The sequence below is a fragment of the Panicum hallii genome, chromosome 5, assembly GCF_002211085.1.
Source record: "Panicum hallii strain FIL2 chromosome 5, PHallii_v3.1, whole genome shotgun sequence".
Lineage (NCBI taxonomy): Eukaryota > Viridiplantae > Streptophyta > Magnoliopsida > Poales > Poaceae > Panicum > Panicum hallii.
Genome location: NC_038046.1, coordinates 53,177,863 through 53,198,414, shown reverse-complemented (window position 1 = coordinate 53,198,414; position 20,552 = coordinate 53,177,863). Strand labels below are relative to the sequence as shown.

The 20,552-nt window shown below is 43.6% G+C and overlaps 2 protein-coding genes across 8 annotated transcripts; both read right to left on the bottom strand.

Moving 5' to 3' along the window:
- Nucleotides 1-829: 829 nt before the first annotated feature.
- LOC112894827 (transcription factor bHLH162-like) lies at nt 830-4,241 on the bottom strand. The gene is made up of 5 exons (XM_025962647.1): nt 4,136-4,241; nt 3,721-4,029; nt 2,876-3,271; nt 1,884-1,943; nt 830-1,199 (listed from the first exon to the last, which is right to left on the bottom strand). Exons 2-5 carry the CDS (start codon nt 3,922-3,924, stop codon nt 1,071-1,073), a joined length of 789 nt encoding a protein of 262 aa, XP_025818432.1. The 5' UTR covers nt 3,925-4,029; nt 4,136-4,241; the 3' UTR covers nt 830-1,070.
- A 7,624-nt stretch (nt 4,242-11,865) lies between these two features.
- Nucleotides 11,866-17,427, bottom strand: LOC112894601 (transcription factor bHLH162-like). Of its 7 annotated transcripts, none has more exons than XR_003229008.1 (6): nt 17,271-17,427; nt 16,878-17,112; nt 15,735-16,130; nt 15,035-15,094; nt 14,394-14,586; nt 13,315-14,311 (listed from the first exon to the last, which is right to left on the bottom strand). XR_003229008.1 is itself a non-coding variant. In XM_025962365.1 (5 exons), exons 1-5 carry the CDS (start codon nt 17,302-17,304, stop codon nt 12,327-12,329), a joined length of 717 nt encoding a protein of 238 aa, XP_025818150.1. In that variant the 5' UTR covers nt 17,305-17,427; the 3' UTR covers nt 11,866-12,326. The 7 variants fall into 7 exon arrangements, 4 of the variants coding, with proteins under 4 accessions (XP_025818150.1, XP_025818152.1, XP_025818149.1 ...); XR_003229007.1 differs by having other exon boundaries at nt 17,285-17,427; XM_025962365.1 differs by lacking the exons at nt 13,315-14,311; nt 14,394-14,586 and adding an exon at nt 11,866-12,332 and having other exon boundaries at nt 17,285-17,427.
- Between the last annotated feature and the right edge of the window lie 3,125 nt (nt 17,428-20,552).

The following is a 20,552-nucleotide window of genomic DNA, read 5'->3' as shown; positions in this document are numbered from 1 at the left end:
ACAATGTGTTAATAATAAAAGAGATAGATTAAAGAAAATCTCTCAGAAAGTTAACTTCACACTGCAGTTTTTTTTTTTTGGTATGTTGACTTATTGAGCTCTGCTTGGTGCAAGGGGACAAGTACGTACACTGACTAATTGTTGCTAGGATGCAGTGGGACGAATCAACAGTTTGACAACGTGCACTTGACATAAATTTTAAAATATATAAGCGGCTATTATTTTATCCGTATGCTTTTGCTGGCGATTCACGCCTCCTTTTGTATCTGTGTTGCTATGCGCAAATGGGCCCTTGGTCAGCCAAAAAAATTTCTCCTTGGCGACAGAGAAAAACGTGACGCGATGACACGTTGCCACGATGAAAGTGACACAAGGCATATGAAATTTTGTAGGTTGCACGTACGAGAGCAGCCGGATAGGTTGTACACTTGTACCGGTCGTTTATTGTAGTACTAGAATCGGGTAAAGATGCATTATATATGTAGGTATTAAAAAGCTACCGTAAATAAAATTAAATGTGAAGATCCGACAGATAGAGGCCGATGGTGATTAGCAAATTTAAAAGTGGAGTAACTCCCGGTTGGTGGATGGATTCGTCGTCAGAGGAGCTTATCTACGATCGGGCCACACGGACCATGCTGGCCGCTGGATCCTACCGACGACGACAGGGGAAAAGGAAAAGTGCACGGCCGGGCCCAACACGATTCATCAAGCACGTTCACAGCTTTGTACTCACCAGCACAATATTTTCTTTTGAAAAATAGAATAAACAAATACATCTTCAATTCATCCGTGTAAACATGTAGTTAGCTTAGTCTCGAATTTGTTTTACTGAAAACCATACGGTAGGCTACTCCGAAGCGGCGAATCGAGAAGGATCCGCGAGGAGTGGAAGAGCATGCGCACGTGGTACAGTACTAGCCGGTTGTGTTGTGCGGCGGCGGTGGTCTGATCGATGATCCGACAGAAGGTGGGGCGCCATGAATCGTATCGCCCGCTGACGGCTACAGTACCGTCACCGTCTCGTGTCTCGCATTAATCATAGCTGGAGTGCGCTAGCTGTCAGCCAGTCAGCAGCGCATGCACACCCACACCATGGACCGTGTACCTGAAGAATCCCGGCCTTGCACAGTCGCACTGTGTGCGTGCGATCGATCGGTTGGATAAGACATATCACACACGCCTACTCCCTTCGTTTCCTAAAAAAGCAAATAATTTTAAATTTAACTAAATTTTGTACAAAATAGTACTAATATTTATATTACAAAATAAGTACCATTAGATTAATTATACAATCTATTTAGTAATTATTTACAAATTTGATCAAATTTAAAACCGTTTGACTTTTTAGTGAGCTAGTTGCATTTTTTTTTGACAGAGACAATAGCTGCTATATGTTGCCGTCTAGATCATGCATGAGAAGGTGAAACATGTATGTGGCTAAGCAAGCAAGTGATGTCAAGCGCATACAGTACACACGGAGATCTAAAAGGAAGCAGGATTTATGGAACTCTTACTCAATAAGATTAAATACTTACTCCGATGTCATTTCCTAACCTGACCCTAATTTACTCAGCTCGAATGAAGAGTAGGAAATGGACAGAGTATGAAAAGCATATATTTGAAGCATATGTTTTTCTCCTCTTTCCTTTTAAACATATTTCCTTTTCCTTTCGTGATCGTAATATTTGGAAAAACTATAGCAATCAAGCTTGCATTTTTTCTTCAGGCAAAAACAAACAACAAACTTTTGAAAAATTTGCATGGTATAACTACACATATTCACTTGAACATTGTGTTGGGCCATAGACATGGAAAAATCTTGGGTAATAAATAGAGCTCTGGTGGTTTTGCACTTTTGCAATATGTATACCATATCATACCAATGCTCTTAGTCTTTCAGAAACTCTTGAAACCTCTATGCCGATTCTTGGGCTAAAGGCCTGCATGCAGTTACACAAAGGAAGTGCAATATGTATATCAGAAAGCAGGCATGCAAGCCTCTAATAAAATAGCAGTTAGCACCACACTAATTGAGTACTCCGTATTTAACTGAATTTTTTCTAGAAATCATCCATACACATCTATCCACACGTGAGGGACTCTTTTATCATATATGTGCTTACGTAAACAGGATTTATTTTGATTTACAGATGGCTAACAACGTGCAACTTTTGTTTTTAGTGAAGAAACTTTTCTTGGGAGAAAAAAAAGGGGCTTTGTAAGTAACCAAATTATAGGTGCTCCATAGTATAAATATGTAGAGTAAATTTTGGTAGAGACAGGAAATGGCAAGACGGATGAGTGGATAAAAATTTTCGCTACGAGAGAACATATCAGAAACAATCCTTCTGGAAGAATCGCTGTCACCTCAAAATATTCCGTCAGAAATGACAAGGACAATGAATCGTGCACATATAATTGACGGGTCTATCTCATGTGTTTCTTTTCCAAATCTCTCCTTTTCGTCGTCCTCTACACGGAGAGAGAAAATGTCCGTGCGAAGCCTGATGTTTATGTGAACCTTCTGCACCCCTACTCTTATGCATGCTCGCTGTATTATTGCTCATTCGTATTTTTTATTAGGAAAAAACATTATTATTTTATTAATACATTTTGATATGATATTATATTGACACGTATTATTTTATTAATATGCTTTCCAGCACGCAGGCACTGTTGGACACTGGAACTGGAAGCGTCCACCACTAACTGTTCCTGAAAGTTGATTAATTTCTACGCTGGAAACTAATAACATATGGGTGTATCTGCAATGTTCGAGAGATCTCGCTGTTGCTTTAAGATTAGCGCGATACCGAATTGAAGCAGCATGAATTGAATATACAAAAAGATTAGTAGAAGGATTATCGCGTACCCGGCAGTGGATGGTGTGAAAGATTTTGCGGCCGGTGACGGAGAGATTAGCGTTGATGATCTCGGCGCCTTCTTCCTCCAGCACGGTGACCACCTCGTGCAGCTTGAACGGCCGCTCCACGCTGCTGATAAGCACAACGTCCAGGCTCGAGTCGTCTTGGTGGTGGACAACCTCCACCAACGGTGCCTCCGCGGCCTCCTCGGCGGCGGCTCCTTCCGACCTCGCGCTGCCGCTCGCCGCCGATGTCGAGGCGGCGCTACCTCCTACTCCTCCGCTCGTGGCAGCGGCCATGAGCTGCGCAGAGCTCCTCTTCTGCTGCAGCTCGTCCACCCTTTCCTTGAGCTTCTTGATGTACGCCGCCGCTTCGTCCAAGCTACCCAGCTGGGTCATAGCGTCCTGTACTTATCATACATGCACACAATTAATAGGCGCTATCGATCTGCAGGTTGTCTCAATCTTCTGAATTGAAACGTATTTTATATAATTTTTTTGCGGACCAAAAGCACAACACAATAACACAATAGAAAGAAAAATAGAGTGCTACACGACATGCATGTCTAGAAAACAAATTTGTCGGTTGCAAGAACAGCTTCCAATAATAATATTTCATGTGGCGAGAGAAGGACTGATGTGGAACTAGAGTCAGAAGTAGGTCTCTCAACAAGCTCAACAAACAACAATTCTAGTAACAACCGCTTGGAACTTAGCATTGACCAATTACTCAAAAACGAGCTAATTTATATACAGTTACACCTAAATATGAATAGTAAAACTGATCAACAGAAAATCCTGCGTCGTCAGAAGCCATTATATTAGTCGTCAGTGATAGTGGCCACCACACTCACCCTGGAGTATTCTTCTTTGGGGATGAGGGAGGCGAGCTTGACGCAGAGGCTCTTCATCTGCTGCCGCCTCTTCCTCTCGATCTCCTTCCTCTCCACCGCCGGCGTCGTTGCGCCGCCGCCGCTGCTGTTGTTGCTCGTGCTGCTTCTCTTACCTGCCGTTGCAGTATCGCTGCTCCTGCTCTTCTTCTTCGCACCCATCTCCATCGATCCCTCCCAAACCCTCTCAGCCTCGGCTCTCTCTTCTTACTCTAGATCCGTGCCAGGGCACCACTGAGATGAAAACTAAGAAGAGGCGAAAGTGGCCACTTGCTGGTCTCAAAATTGAAGGCCAGCAAATTAAATGCATGCAGAGGCAGGTCAATTGTTCAGAACGAAGCAGGCTGCAGGCATATATAGAACATGAGTTGTGACATACATGTATGAACATATGGGGACACATATGGACGTAGACACAGCTGCCAAAAAAAAAATGGAGGACGAGGAAGAACAAGTGGCCGAGCTAATAAGCTAGCTAGCTCAACTCATGGTGGTGCGAACGGATAAGGACTTAAGTAGGAGCCAGATATATAGCCAGCCTACAGAGAGCAGCTGCGCCTATCAGCCATAGAATAATATATTAAGAAAATGTATGTGTGTGCCGCACTTCATCCTCCAGCCTTGTCTATGGATGGGGTACTACTGTAGATATATTGAGAGAATTATGCATGCGTAGTAGGGGCTAGAGGCTAGAACAGCCCGTGCGTCGCATGGTGCTAGGAACTAGATTTTCTCTTTTGATATGTTTGGCTAATTTTTATCCTTGAAGTTCTAATGACGACTATGGCACTACGAGGGTTCGAACCCTAGTTGCCTACTTTAGAAATCGTCTAATAATTAACCATCTGGGTTATACTTCCCTTCGATGAGAGGATTATGTACACCCCGCCGTAACCTAATTAACAAGCTAACTATAACTATAAGGTATATATATTTTAGAGAAAACTCTTCAAAACTAGTACTCTCATGTCGGGAAAACATGATGTGCCCGAGGAGGCTTATACTTCAGTGAATATGGGCCAAATCTCAGCCCTCGGGTTCTCATCCACCCGATATGTCACATGCTTTTCGACTCTTATTATTATTATCATTCACTACTACAAAATGACTAAAGCCCCCGGTTGTAGAAATTGGGACTAAAAGATCTGTAACGTCTAAAAAATAATTGACAAGTACAACTAACCACTCGTATTTGGTAAGCGGTATTGGGACTAAAAGAAAACTCTTCAAAACTAGTATACACCAGCAGGAATCGAACTTAAAACCTCCTACCTCGTGTATAGTTTTCCTACCACCCCACCTACACAACACATATAATTATAGATGAGATGCTTTCATTTCAAACTGATCCCTGAAGAACCCTTTAGTCCCGGTTGGAACCTCCAACCAGAACTAAAAAATCACTCTTTAGTCCCGATGGTAACACACCACCGGGGCTAAAGGTCCTCCCGCCCCCCTAGCTGTTAGGTCCGGAACTCCGGAACTAATGCTTTCATTAGTTCCGGATCCAACTCCGACCGGAACTAAAAAGGGTGGATAAAATACCTATTCTGTGCTAGTAAGATCTTTAGCCACACCAGCCTGTAGAAATGATGCATGGTTTGTACAGGTGCAAAAGAGACCGCTAATAGGAGAAATGTTGCCATAGGTGATTCCTTAAGTGCACTGCATAAGGTACTCATAGGCAAAAAAAAAATGGAAGAAGGATCCTGACATCCGTTTAACAATGTCCTTTGTGTTTGCGACATCGCAAGTTGTAAGTCATATGTCTTTTCTGTACGCAACATGCCCGACTCAAACCTATGATCTCTCACCTCGCACAAACCCTACTTATTACCTACTACCTCTGTCCCAAATTACAACTTATTTTAACTTTTTTGATACATATATTTTGCTATGCATCTAGATGTATACTATATATAGATACATAGCAAAAGTTATGTATCTAAAAACCCTAAACAATTGCAATTTGGGACGAAACTCAGTTTTCAGAGAAAATGGAACCACTTTCAGAGACAGTTCGCACAAGTACGCCTCCATAGACTGTTTAACCTCTCATGTGTGTGTGGAAACGACGTTTCCACAGGAGTTGTTTCCACAGGAGTTGTTGTGCAATACTCGCTCAATCATCTTTTCACATAGGATAATGAGAGGCCTTTAGGTAGGGACAACATGTTTATTTGCATCCTTGGGATATTTTGATAGAGCAGATCTAGCTAGCTAGCCGCAGCGTCTGTCTACGGTATGTACACCGACAATTAGAGGGTGTTTGAATCCAGCAACTAATTTTTAGTCCGCGTCACATTGAACATTTGGATGCCAATTAGAAAGACTAAATATAAGCTAACTGTAAAACCAATTGCATAAACAAAGACTAATTCACGAGATGAATCTATTAAGCCTAATTAATACATCATTAGCATATATTTTATCAAATCATGAACTAATTAGGCTTAATGGATTTATTTCGCGAATTAACCTTTATTTATACAATAAATTTTATAATTAGACTATATTTAATACTTCTAATTGCTATCCAAATACTCGTTGTGACGGGACTGAAATTTAGTGACTAGAAACCAAACGTGCCCTTGTATTGGCCCGCGCGTCATCACTTGACACGCACGGCGCCCGCGGCTTGCGTAGCGCCGGTGACGCAAGCCGGCGTGACGTACAACCCCGGCCATCAGCCGTGGCAAAGATGATGAAGCTCCTGCGTACGCGCACGCAGCTGATGGAATTGCCTGCGTGCGTGGTCGCTGCCGCGGCGGCGCGCGTGAGGCTCATCTATCGGTCGCCATACCCCATGTGTGCCTCGATCGATCTCGCTCGGTCGTTCTGTTCTGTGTGTCGCAGTCGATCTGGAGTCCACTCGACACCCCACGCACGCACCGGACGCACGCGCAACAAAGCGAGCTGCTGCCGCCTGTCAGTGCAGCGAGCGAGGTGCGGCAGCTAGCTAGGATGCGGCCGGCGGGCAGAAAATATCTCGAGAGAGATAGAGAGATCTTTCTAGCTGGTTACCGGGCGCGCTCCTCTTTCCCCGGGGAGAGGCCACATCAAAACTTCCAAGGAGACAAGTAGGAAGGCGATACATAGATATATTCTGTAGAGTGATTGCTGTGTATACGTCGTCTGTGTCTGCAGCCGACCTTTTCTTCGACACAGAAAAATACTAGTGACTATGGTTAGTTCGAATCTGTGCCATGATGAGACACTCATGAGGACGGTCAAATCCCTGGTGCGTATCGTACGTAATCATACTTGATGGAACCCTCAATAGTGTAACTGTAAAGATGCCTTCTTGCCTGACAAGTTTGAATTCTCAAGATAGAAAATTTTCTCAAAAACAACACAATTAAAGATGAACGGGCCTATGCGACCCGCATGAAATTGGAGTATCGGGAACCCCGGCTATCATGCATGTGAAGCTGGAGAGGATCGGAGCGCAAGAGGAACAGTCACACGGTAACGGATTATAGATCTAGCGGTCTCTTCATAGTCTAACTTTTAGTTCAATATTGTATAATATTAGAGTCTAGTTCTTTTAGAGCCCGGCTCTTAGATCATCTAAGTTAAATTTTAAAATCTTTTACCATCTCTAAACATAACTAAAAGAATAAATTTAATATTTTCTGCCGTGGTTCGGCTTCGCTCGCGACTTCTATGTATGCATTTTTTTAGGTCTATGTCTCTCTCAAACAAGATTCAGGTCACAGATGCAAACATTAATTGCACATGCACGCTTGGGGTGCAGTCAGGTCTGCAGGGTCTCTCGCAAACGAACGTTATCCACCGGCTGCAAGGGCCACGCAGTGTGTGAGTGATCGATCTGAGTAGCTATTTTGCGGTCCAGCAGGCCACAAGTCGTATTTTTTTTTTCATTTCTCCATATACCAGTAGCAGACAATGTAATGTGCGTGGCTTATCCTTACTGGTCGTGTTCTTAGGGTTGGGGACCAGCAGGAACAGCCCAGGGACTCGCATTACCCCCAGATGAGCAATAATGTTACACTCCTACGTACAGCCGCGTTCACAAAAATAAAAGAAGGACGAGGACGACGTGATGGAAAGATGGACCATTATAAGAGTAGAAATCTTTCCCAACAAGTTTTATTCTAAAATGGCAAACAGTCCGCGAGTAGCTTAAAAGACTAAAGAGGTATACTTAAAAGACTGTAGGCCACCTGAGAAATGCTAACGACTACTAAAACTAAAAATGTTTCACCCCTTAATAAAACCACCCGTGCTGTAAAAGCTCTCTCTCTCATCTGACGGGCATGCATGTTTTATTGCCTGATCTCAATAATGCAAACTTTCCATGTGGGGAGAGCTCCTCCCATGTTTTATTTGTTTATTTCTCGGCTTTTAGTTTTTAGACATATGATGTCTAGAACAACATATATAGTTCATCTAAAAATAACTAATTACCTTATCCTTAATGTCATGTATTTAAAAAACAGAGAGGAAGTACATCGAAACCCAAAGTTAATTACACACACGGAAGAGAGAAGACTGTTACTGTTCCAGAAGTCACATTCTCTACAGGGCAAAATCAAATTAAAGGAGGCCGTCCGAACAGGGTCGCCATGAAAATAAGATCCATTGTCACGTAGCATTTTTTTTTGTCAAGTAATAAGCAGCGCTATGGCTCGTCTTTGTCACTTTGTACACCTCCTGGTCTGGTTGGAGGTACGTGTAAATCATGCATGCTACTATATGTGGCAGCCGGTGATGATACAGCAGCATAGCCCGACATAATGCATGTACATATGCAGGGACAGGTCTGAAGATCTCACGTGATGACCCTGCACCCATATCTTTTATGAGCTTTATCATCTTCGATCTCGGGCAGACTTTTTCGTGAGGACGGACTTATTTGTCTCTGGCGAAAGTAGCCTCCCCATGCATCCATGCTCCGTGCAAGTGTCCGATTTCAAACATGGAACGAATCGCTATGGCAGCAGCAAGAACCATACGCTACTATGCATAAACACAGAGATGCGGACATGCGGTAGGTCGTGGAGAGCAATCGATGGTGACTAGCCAGCCAGTAATAACAACTGATGATGACAAATATACAAAAGATTCCTTGGGGCTTAGCTTCTCTCGGCCCACAGACCGTGATGCGCTCCGCCGATAGGCCCAGCATTCCGCACGATTACATCCTGTGATATCTGCCTGTTCCATTATATGAGCACTTTCTTCTGCTATATTGCTTCATCTGCAAGCGTATGCATTTCATATCTTTTTCCAATAAAAAAGTATAGTAGGAATACCTTTTGACCGCTCCTTTTTCCCATCATATTTTTGTGTGGGCTTATTACTCATCTTAATGGAATAAGTCTATAAAATCCTTAAAGGATCGAGGTCCGTTTACTCTGAAATAGTAAATCGAATATTGAACACTCAAAACCGTTTAAGTAACTAACTCCTAGATCGTTTTACATAGCGATTTTGTTGATGCGCCGTGCTGACATGGATAAATTTGTGTACGTGACATGTTCACCCTTTCAGTATCTCTAGCCCCTACATCCTTTTATGTCTTTCATCACAGATAACCAAAATGCCTAGATAGGTTAAACAATATGCTACCTCCAAGGCAGCACGGATATTGTCTCATAAGATGAAGACCCTCCTTTTGCGCATCTAAGAACAAGATGTCAATTTTGACCTCTCTTTGTCTGATGAGGATGACCCATATGTTATTCATTGAGTCACTGCCATGTTAGCATCATGCCACGGCAATAGAACCACCCTTCAAAACTGCCTAGGAAGTTATTTAGATGGTTTTAAATAGTTTGGTATTCAATATACGGTTTTATAGTACGTTCACGGGACTAGGTAGACAAGTCCCAATACTCTAGGAGGTTATGTAGACTTATTTCTTTTATTAAAAAATAGATTTTTGACGCGCGAGAAACCCAACACGAGGCTCATTATGGTGCATTGATATACCAAAAATAATTACGTGTGTGTGGGCTATGTGTAGGCACAATTCACAATATGACAATATTAATTGAATTAATAAGCTATTCATCAGTCGATTGATTTTTCTGTAGAGATCTATAACATTTTGCTTCTCTTTCTCCAGCGAGCTCCATTCTTCTTTGGCGTGCTTGGCTCTTCTTCTCAATGTCCAATGACCTCCATTAACTCCGGTGAGTTCGGGTTTTGGGTTGGTGTCCGGGGTTTCTGGATTCTATTGGCCTCCCAATGTAGAGCGAGGGATTGTTAGGGAGGTTAGGGCCCGACGGTGGAGGTGAGCGGTGCGGGCACCATCCGTCTTGTTGGTAGCGGTGGACAACGGTTGGGCAAGGATGGATGTAGGGGCGTTCTTTTCGACGTGTTTAGCGCCAGCTATGGTAGAGGGTGGCAGCTCTGGTAGTGGTGGCGCAACCATAGTCGGCTGATGTGATGGAGGTGTCGGCGGAGCATGGATCCATGGCTGGGAATGGAAAAAGGAGCACAAGCAGCATCAGGAGGAGGAGGGCAGAAGGTGGGAGTGCCAGCGGTTGATGAACTCGCTGTCAAGTAGCGCCGGCGGTGGATGAACTCGCTGTCAAGTAGCGCCGGCGCAACAGATAACAGCAACAACGAGTGGCTCGCACGAAGGAGAGGCAGGCTAGGTGAAAAAAGAAGGGTGAGGCTAGGATTACATAGAAAAGCTAAGATTGATCCGGAGCGTGTAATGTTGATCCAATGGTTAGAAATTCAACAAACTTGAGGCTATTAAATCTAGCAACAGATATCTAGCCTCACATATTAGTTTTTTCCCTTTCCTTTTTTACCCGTAGGTCGGTTCTCGTACACTGAAAGTATGTCCATCACCATGTGACTCCTCGCACGCGTTGCCTATGGTGCCATTGCGATCTACAATTTCTTGATTTTTGCAGAGCGTCCTGATTAAGCTGTTTTTGGTTGTTCTCCACCACCCATGCTAAAAACGCCTCATCTTGCGCTTTGCCTCCTGCTTTCCTGCTCGCTGGTCTCTTGGCTCTAGCCATCCTCTCCTCAGCACTAATCCCTCCCTAAACACCCAAACTAACCCTTTTCATTAATTTCTCTTTGACGGGACTGGTTAAATATCCTTTATTTCGTAACTCACAAGCTGCCTTTGTGAACAACGACCATAGGTTGGGGTTACAAGATCCATGTGAAATTTTGGAAGAATGGGGGAAGTACGATGACAATTCACTCTAGAAGCCATGTCTTTCTTGCTTCCACTTCTTTACACAATTTCTCACACGTTGTTGTACCAAGTACTCAAAGGAAAAACACAACATAAAAAACAACACTCTAACCTTGGTAGAACCGAGTGAGGCCAGTATGGCGTGTCGGAGCTAGAATAATGTGTTCCAAAATAGACACTCCCATGCACTGATGGACTTACCTGTGCTCTGATCCTAGCTATCCGTAGAGCCCTTGTGAAGAAAAAGGAAAGTATTGACAACCTTGAAAATGAGGATTGAAGAATCCCATCCAATGCCAACTGGTATCACTTTTCTATTATTTACACTGAAATGGATTACACCCCATGATACACATTCTATAAAAAGGGCAGTGTTAGTTATATTCCCCAGCAGATGCAAGCTTGAAAATTATGGCAACATTAGTTTGTGGTGATTACACTTTTCTATTATTTACACTGAAATGGATTACACCCCATGATACACATTCTATAAAAAGGGCAATGTTAGTTATATTCCCCAGCAGATGCAAGCTTGAAAATTATGGCAACATTAGTTTGTGGTGATGGATACTAGGTTGTGGTTTTAGGTTGGACCATGATGAAATCATAATAAAGGTTTAGACAAAAGCTAAGCAATTGTTAAGCATGAACATTCATGTATTGCATACCTTGAGGCTCTTGTATGAGATTAAACCCAAGTACAAGTACACAAAGTAGGTACTTTTCTTATTAAAGCTAGCAGAGAATAAACATGCACAATGTGAACCCATGGATTGCTGCACACCTTTATTAAATTAAGTAACAAAAGTAAGAACAGAAAAGCAAAATCAAGTGGTAGCCCACGGTTTTCAGGGCTAGAGTGTAGGTGACCTGGAAAATTTTTGTATAGATATACACATGCTGTGATATATGCAAAGTTTCTGTGTGGTCATAAACATGACCCAATAAACAGATACCTCAAGTGTCTACATACACGATGATGAATAGCTCATACACACCGTAAACCACAAAGAACAACATGGTGCACACATTCTCTTTACAACCAAACCGTTCAAGTGAAGAACACGACACTCTGCGATGATTACAAACCACATCATGATGACTCGACGTTGGCCTTGTCCCAGATGCATGCCCACAAACCCATGTAATAGCAACATGAAATCCACGCCAGCATATCTACTTTTCCATCACAAAGGCCTTGTAGCGGCCACAAAACCCATTGATTTACACATATCTTGACAAATGGCTAGCTGCAAGACGCATAATATAGATCTACATTCATGCAGATCACTGGCGACGGACGACATTGCATTGGTGATGCATACATCCGGAGGAGAATCACACGAGGCACACAACCAGAGAGCTTTCAGATGCTGGATTACAACTGCAATTCAAAGGACACAATCATGCATCGTGACCAAACCAATATCACCGAAATATCACAGATGGTGTCCGCTGCCCCCAGATTATGTGCCCATCATTGACATGGATGGCATCTGGAAGTATTAAAGAGGTGAAGAGGGATCGTACTAGTATAAACCCCCTATCATTGCATGTGTGTACATATTTGTTTGTTCTTAATAATTCGTGCATGTGTGTATGTATGTGTTTCTATATTTCCAAGACTAGCTAGGTTATATGTTGAAGGATGTAAAAAGTCATGACCATAAAGTTTGTGATGTATTGTCACATGTGAATTAAATATGTTTTTTAATAATGAGTTTGTTCATAATATTTACTTGGAATTGGTGCCCAATGCTTGGAGCTCTTTCCTTGCGTTCCTCGTTGCCACGTGACCTAATAGTGAGAAGCCCAGATAGCTATGAGAAAAGCGGCAACAAAGTCCTTCACATCTCATTATCCTCCATCCCTAACTCACACCTCTACCATATCCAAATTGGCTAGTTGATTTTGTGTGTGATTGATGCACAACTTATACACAACTGGTAGATGACACAATGGTTGTGGTCATCATTGTGGTAGGCGGCGACATGGACAATGACCTCGTTACTAGCCACTAGGGTTGGGTTCTGTGCAAGGGCGCTCCAACCTACAAAGAGATGGAAGCCCTTGCACCAGATCCATTTCTACCTTGTTACAAGGCTCTCTATCTCCGCTAAGACAGGTTGAAGGTGCTGGCATGCTACCGTGGGCCATCTTGGGTGCTCCACAGTGAGATGTTGTGGATCTACGATACATGGGCCCTTGGGTGGTGGGCCATCAAGATCTGGGGGAGGTAATAATGACAGCTTGCGGCAGGTCAGCATCCCTAGGTTTTGTGGTCTCATGAAGTCGTTGTTCTTTGCATGTATCTTCCAATCGGTCGATAGGTGAAGTAGTGTTAATCAGAAGCATGCAAGGTGAAGTAGTGTTAATTATGGGAAGTCGATTACATTTCCAGATAGTGCAACAACTGTTGGTGATGGGTGCCCTGGCAACTGACATTTCAAAGACCTCTGCCTACATGCCTACTATTATCTCCTTAGATTTTCCTACATCATTTTGTAATCCACTTGATGATATGTCACCATGCATGATACCCCTAACCATCATCCGCATATGCATGCATGCAGAGTGGTATTGCATGGCTACGGGGAGCTGTCCTGTATCGAGATGCATGCGTGTAAGCAATTGTTCCAACTTTTGCAAGGCCTTCTTGATGCAAAGCATGCAAGCCAGAATGGGGTTCGCATTACTCAGCTAGAATCCATCTGGGACACGGACAATTACGAGTCATCATGATCGGGTTGGCGATCATTGATCATTGCAGAGCGTCGTGTTCTTCACTCAAGCAGATTATTAGGTGTAAAGAGAATGCCCGTGCATTGTGTTGTCAGTATGTGGTGTATATGGCCAATATTGTTATGTATGAAGACAACTAATCTATCTAGCTGTCAGACGATGTATAGCGTTGTTTTCTATCATAGAAACCATGCATACATCACAACCAAAACGCTAAGTGTAGGTTCACCTATGCACCTTTCTAGGAAAGCATGGGCAGTTAGGCAGTTAGAAATATAGGTCATGGAAAGGTGGCGGCTACTGCTTGATTTGTGCATGGATGCGTGGAATATTTCCTTTTCTTTTTCTATGAAATTAATTTAGTAAAGACATGCTTTGGTCCATTGATCACATGGTGCATGCATACACATCACTAGTGCCCGTGCCTACATGGCTTCCAGGCCGGGTGAAATAATGGACGACGTGCTAGCTTTATGAAGAAAAGTAGCGGTGACGTGTACTTCTCCACGAGTGCAATCTCACTAGCAGGCTTTAAGTGTGACATGGATGAATGTGCTGCTTATCAATTCCCTAGCTCTTCATTGATCCTCTGCAATGATGTGCAACCTAAAACCATTCACCCTACATGAAAAAAAAAACTTTTCATGATGGTCAATAGAATACCTTCACGAGAATAAAATTTTGGTGTGAGTTTTTGGATCACCTTCATGAAAATAAAAAATTTCATTGCGATCATTCATTCCTCATGAAAGTGGAATGCCCCTCATGAAATTCCTTTTCTGTTGTAGTTATCTTTTACTAGGCCACCACGTCCAGGGATGGAATTCAGAGGATTAGGTTGAAGTTTTAAAGCTGAATGTTGGATAACCCCTTTTTCCTTTTGCAACCCTATTCACCTTTGGACAGAAAAATAAAACATACACTCTTTTGGAAACAATATAAAATAGAAATTATTGGCTAGAACAAAGGAAAAACCTTGCAGAGTTCTTTCCTGCCACATAAAAACTTAGAATGTTTTTTCGTTGTGATGTGACCTTGTCTAGAGGATGTGACATGTGTGAGTACATTTCTCAGCCACGTAAAATGGCATTCTTCCAAAATGAAATTATAATATACTATACAAGCTAGAAAATTGTTGTGAAGAACAGCTAGCCCTACGGAAATTTAGTTTTCGTCGTACAACGTGTTGGGAAACGAAACCGGAAACAGGATATGTAACCAATAGAGCTGCCCGCAGTACACATGATTTCCTTAACATCATCCCATTCATCGAAATTTGATGTCTTGATTATTATACCGCTTGTTAAGTATATGTATATACATATCGACTTAGTAGTATCATACCAATGCTCTTAGTCTTTCAGAAACCCTCGAAACCTCTATGCCGATTCTTGAGCTAAAGGCCTGCGGTCAAGAGGGATGCAATGCAATTGCGCTGCAGTTAGACCACTGATTTAGTGAAGATCAATTAAACTAAAAAATGTCCATAATAATCTACAATAATACTCTCTCCATTTCAAAATGTATGACGTTTTTAGGACAAGCTAGTAGTTCAAAATAAATTAATTTACTCCTAAACTTAAACATATTTAAGAACGGAGCGAGGACGTACTACTTATCAGCACCACACACTCTTATCGTAAGAGTTCGTGAAATAAAGTAGTAGCAACGCACTATGCAAATAATTATTTAATAGATCGAAACCTGTGGAAGAATAGGACTACATACAAACGCTGCAAGTTTTCCAGTACATACTATTCCCGAATATCTTCATTTATAGGTAGTAATAAAGCTTTTTCCCCCCCTTAAGGCTAACCGAACAAGGCACCAGAAAAGCTCACCTGGGTCACACACACACACACTCTGATGCTTGTGTACATGTATGCGTGTGTGTGTAACAAGATGTATGCGCATGCATATTACAGTATTAAGAGTAACAAATCTCTAGTTAACTAATTGATAACCGTATCGGTTAGAGCATGATGCTAACGTATGTGATGTGTAACAAATTAAGGGGAAAATGTATGGAAAAAGGCCTGTATACCCGGGAGTGGATGGTGTAGAAGATTTTGCGGCCGACGACGGAGAAGTTGGCGTTGATGATCTCGGCGCCTTCTTCCTCCAGCACGGTGACCACCTCGTGCAGCTTGAACGGCCGCGCCACGCTGCTGACGAGCACCACGTCCAGGCTCGACCCGTCGTGGTGGTGCCGAACCTCCACCACCGGCGGCGCCGCCATGGCCTCCTCGTCGGCTTCTTCAGAACCCACGCCGCTGCTCGTCGTCGTGGTTGCAGACGTCGAGGCTCCACCACCTCCTCCTCTCATGCCGGCCAAAAGCTGTGCAGAGCTCCTCTTCTGCTGCAGCTCGTCCACCCTTTCCTTGAGCTTCTTAATATACGTAGCCGCTTCGTCCAGGCTATCCTGCTGGGTCATCGTATCCTATATACACATACATATACACACTCAGGCCGTTTTTTACCCCAACAATAATTTGCACATCCTTCACCCCAGATGTTCGCACCATAGAGAATAAATAAAACAACAGTGCTACAAAATAAAGTCCCCAATATGCCAAAAGAATTCTAAGGATCCCAAAGTCTAAAGTGCTGTTGAGAAAGCAACATTTACCAAAAAAGAGTACCAGATTTCCATGTAGGAGCCAACAGCTTTCATCAATAGTATTTCATGTGAGAAGAGTGATGACTAGCTAGTTAGCCCAATTGAACAAAGAACCATGCCACCGTATCATTTAGCATTGGCAGAGTTACTCAAATAAAATCTCGTCACTTGGCCTCAAAACTGAAAGATCTATATATTCAGTGGCAAATTCAGCCAGAGAGTGAAGAGAGGGCTATCTCCCTTCCCTTCTTCTTCCTCCCCTTGCTCCTCCCATTCTTCTTCATTCTTTCTTCAAAAGTTGAAGAGAACTCCCTTTCTTCTTCATTCTTTCTTATTAATAAATAAATATAAAATTTAGAGAGTATCCATTAATCTTGGGGAGGTTGGGAGGCTCGAGCCCAACCCCCTTAGATCCGCCCCTGTATATCCGGGCATGCACAGCACTGAGGACTCAGGAGAAATAGTGCTTCATTTAAGAAGACTCACATCAATTGGTACTAATACTAGTAGCAGTTAGCAAACAAGCAATGAGTTGATACGATGCTACCTCTAGGACGAGTTGAGTACCTTGGAGGAGTAGTATTCTTCGGGGATAAGGGAGGCGAGCTTGACGCAGAGGCTCTTCATGTGCTGCCGCCTCTTCCTCTCGATCTCCTTCCTCTCCAACCCCGCGGCCGATGCGCCGCCGCCGCTGCTGTTGCTCGCGCTGCTTCTCCTCCCTTCCGCTGCCGTACTGCTACTGCTGCTCCTATTAACATCCATCCCCTCTCCAGATCTGGGGAACGGGCACCGCCGCAGAGATCTGAAAATCCAAGCAAATTGAAGGAGCGTGCCACTATATATATAAACGCAAGCAGCAGCTTCAAAGTGCAGCAGTATCGTTCGTCCAAAAAAAAAAAGCGCAGCAGTATCACAGTATATATGAAACACGTGAGCTTCAAGGAGTAGCTAGATGCTTACACGTATGTACGTACATATATATGGTAAAACACATGGGCTGCAACAGAGATGGCTGGAGAAGAAGATGGGAGAAGAACAAGTGACCGAGCTAGCTAGCTGCTAGTGATGAGCAATATATAGGCATACAAGGGCACACATTATATATGAGCTGTCCAACTGTGCTTGGCCGCATCACACGCGAGGTGGGCAATTCATTTATACTCCAGCACTACTGCAATTATTTTATTTAATCGTGGCAGCCAGAATTCGAACTCGAGACCTTTGGTCCTAATACCATATTAAGTTGCACGCACCAACCAATTCAGCCTAAAAGCTTAAGCTGATGGGAAGAGGTGGACAATTCAATTATACTATAATAATTTTAAGTACAGTTCTCGTACATGTTGTGTGTGTACGTGTGTATAGAGAATGCCAGCCGCATAAAAACCAAGACAATCCCTGTCATGAATGGACAAGGGTGTATTATTTGTGAAGGGGGAAAATGAAATTGGAGCTCATGCTCTACAGCAATAACCACAGAATTTTACTTCCCTAGTTCTGAAGCTTCTAAATTAAATTTGTACACTATATCAATATGTTCATTATCTAAGAGATTATACTGTAGCACTCCACTATTTATAAGTGTGCAGGGGGGGTGTGAATCCATTAGAACCATCTGCATGATCTTCCATAGGCATTTTGCCTAGTAGTATCTAAAAAAAATATTACATAGAACTGAGAGGGTCATATACTACACTATGAAAGTGATTTTCATCATCGTAGAAATTGTAATAGCAATTTTGTGTTCTCAATCTATTTAAAAGTTTATTATAGTCAAAGATAATTAGAAAACTGGACTTAACACAAACGTAGACAAACTTATTTTTATGATCTGAGAAAGAATAGTGTCGAATTAATGGAGGGCAGTGACTATGTGGAACTAGCAAAGCAATTTATGACGATGTTGCCGCTTGCAGCTGCTAGTATGTGACCTCCCCCGCGCGCCCGGCACTGCATTAAAGCATAGTGACAATGAGTCCTGGTTAAGCTGTTATGGCAAGCAGTAAGTTTATGAACCTAAATACTGTATCTTTACTCTAAAATTGCCAACACAATTTTCTATAGTCAAATTTATGGTAGCTAAGAGTTTGCCAAACCAAGTTTCCAAAGCTCCACTTTACTGAAACAGCCAAACCTCACCCTCCCATCTCACCTCTTCACATGGTATCTTCCTTGCGCCATGGATCTTTACCCAAAAATGCCCTGTAAAACTTTCAGACAATACTCGTTCTTCACGTGATCCGCAGCACTTAAATAAAGCAGTGGCCACAATAGAGGGCATGCAAAGGGGTAGTCAGTAACTATTGTCAAACCAAAGCGATGATACCGGCCGGACTTCACAAAGGCTGAGATAGCTAGAGAGGAGGCCATGGTCCCCGTTGTCCTAGGAAAAGCTCGATCTGCCACTGGTGGGATCGATCTAACCTAGCCGCCATCTCTTTTGTGCTGGCTAGATTCTGTTTCGCTCCTCGATAGCATATGCCTATCTTATCTCTTCGCTTGATGTACTCCAAAATAAAAGTGCGTGTTTTGAGGCTCTTCATTTAAAATGGTCATCGAGTCCTAAATGGAGCATTAATTGATGTCTTGACTAGTCGGCACGGCAGTATCTGTTAACGTCGTACCATCCCTATAGGATAGGACTTCGTTGTCGATGTCAAAAGCGGATCCAAGAATTTAACTTTAGGGAGGCTTTATTTCTCTTCTTCTTCCTACTTTCTCTCATTTTCTTCTTCTTCCTCCTCATCCATGGCTAAAAATTGTTTGGGAGGCTTTGGAGGGTTTCATGGGATGCATGGGCAGGGGCTCCAGCCCCCTGCCCCCACGCCAGATTCGCCCCTGGTCGATGCAGAGGAGGTTTGTTGTGTGTAGGAGGCTTTGTTGCAGTAGTTCGTCTTGTTGGCCACTGCCATCATATGGGTTTTGTTTGGTTGTTGATGTTGTTGTTAGGTGTAATAAAAAATGTCTTTGTCAATATATGCCGGACAAATCTCTTGCTCGCTGCTTTAAAAAATATCTTGCATTGTAATGAGACGCTCCGTGGCTGCGATGCTCACGTATACCACTTGGAACCTGTGGAAGGAGAGAAATAGAAGGGTCTTCGATTCCAAAAGCCTGCAACCTCACTCTGTTTTCAGTCTGATCAAAGAGGAGGTGCTCTTGAGAAGGGTAGCCTGTGGCCACCCGGTGGTGTTTTAATTTAGTTTTAATGTTTATGGAGTTTCTTGTTTGTTTTTTTTGTAATACTTGTCTTTGTTTGAACCGTAAACTCTTGCTTCTTCTCCTTAAAAGCACCGGCAGTGCTCCTACCTAATCTTTCAAAGAAAATATAACTCGTCGAGTCTGTCCAATCCTCGACAGAGACAAAAGAGAGACGCATTCAGAGACTGTTTGTGATTCACTAGGGCATATCGAGCCACACCACATTGCAAACTAGAAACAGTCCCTTAAGTCATGACCTGAAAAGAACTTAAGCATACATTCTTAAGAGACCTTTATCTTTAATTTCACCACTCGCGCCCACCTCTACCCAAGATTACACCGTTGTACGTGGTGCCATATGGCTTTGACGAAGGGCTCATCAGGACATGTTTGCCCAACGACATTGCATGTCAACATCACGCACAAGCTAGCGTTTAACCTCGTGTGATTTACGGCCGGGGAGGCGGCCTTTAAACCCCTGGACCTTGAGGGCAGCTAGCGCCAGGCGGCGTTATGGCGTTGACAGGCTACATATAGCTAGCATGGACCACGCCGGCCGAGCGTGGCAGGCCTATCTTTAATCGTCGGTGGAGGCGACGTGCGTACGTGTCGCGTCAAACATGGGACCGTACGGGGCGCCCTGCCCTGCCCCCCACCTAGCCACTCGGCCAGCCAGCCAGCGCGGCGCCTGCGATTCGTCGCGCCGCTGACGCAAGCCGCCGTGACGTACGGCTTGCGGCTGGCGGAAGGCGACCACGGGAGCCCACCGGCCGGCTGCCCTCTCGCGCGTCGAGTATCGCCAGCTGCTCGATCAGGCCGCCCTCCAACTAGTGCTTGCTGCCTGCTGCTTGCGAGCGGGTACACGTGGCGCGTCCCTCCTCCCCGTCCCACGCGTCGTCCGCGAGCCGGAACGTGGCAAAGCTTTGCGCGGCGGGAGCGAGAGGGGCCAGCGTGTCAGGGTACCGTCGTCCGTGTCGTCACGTCCGTAGGTGCACCGCAAATGAAGCAATTGAAACGTACACACATGAAGGTAGTAGCACT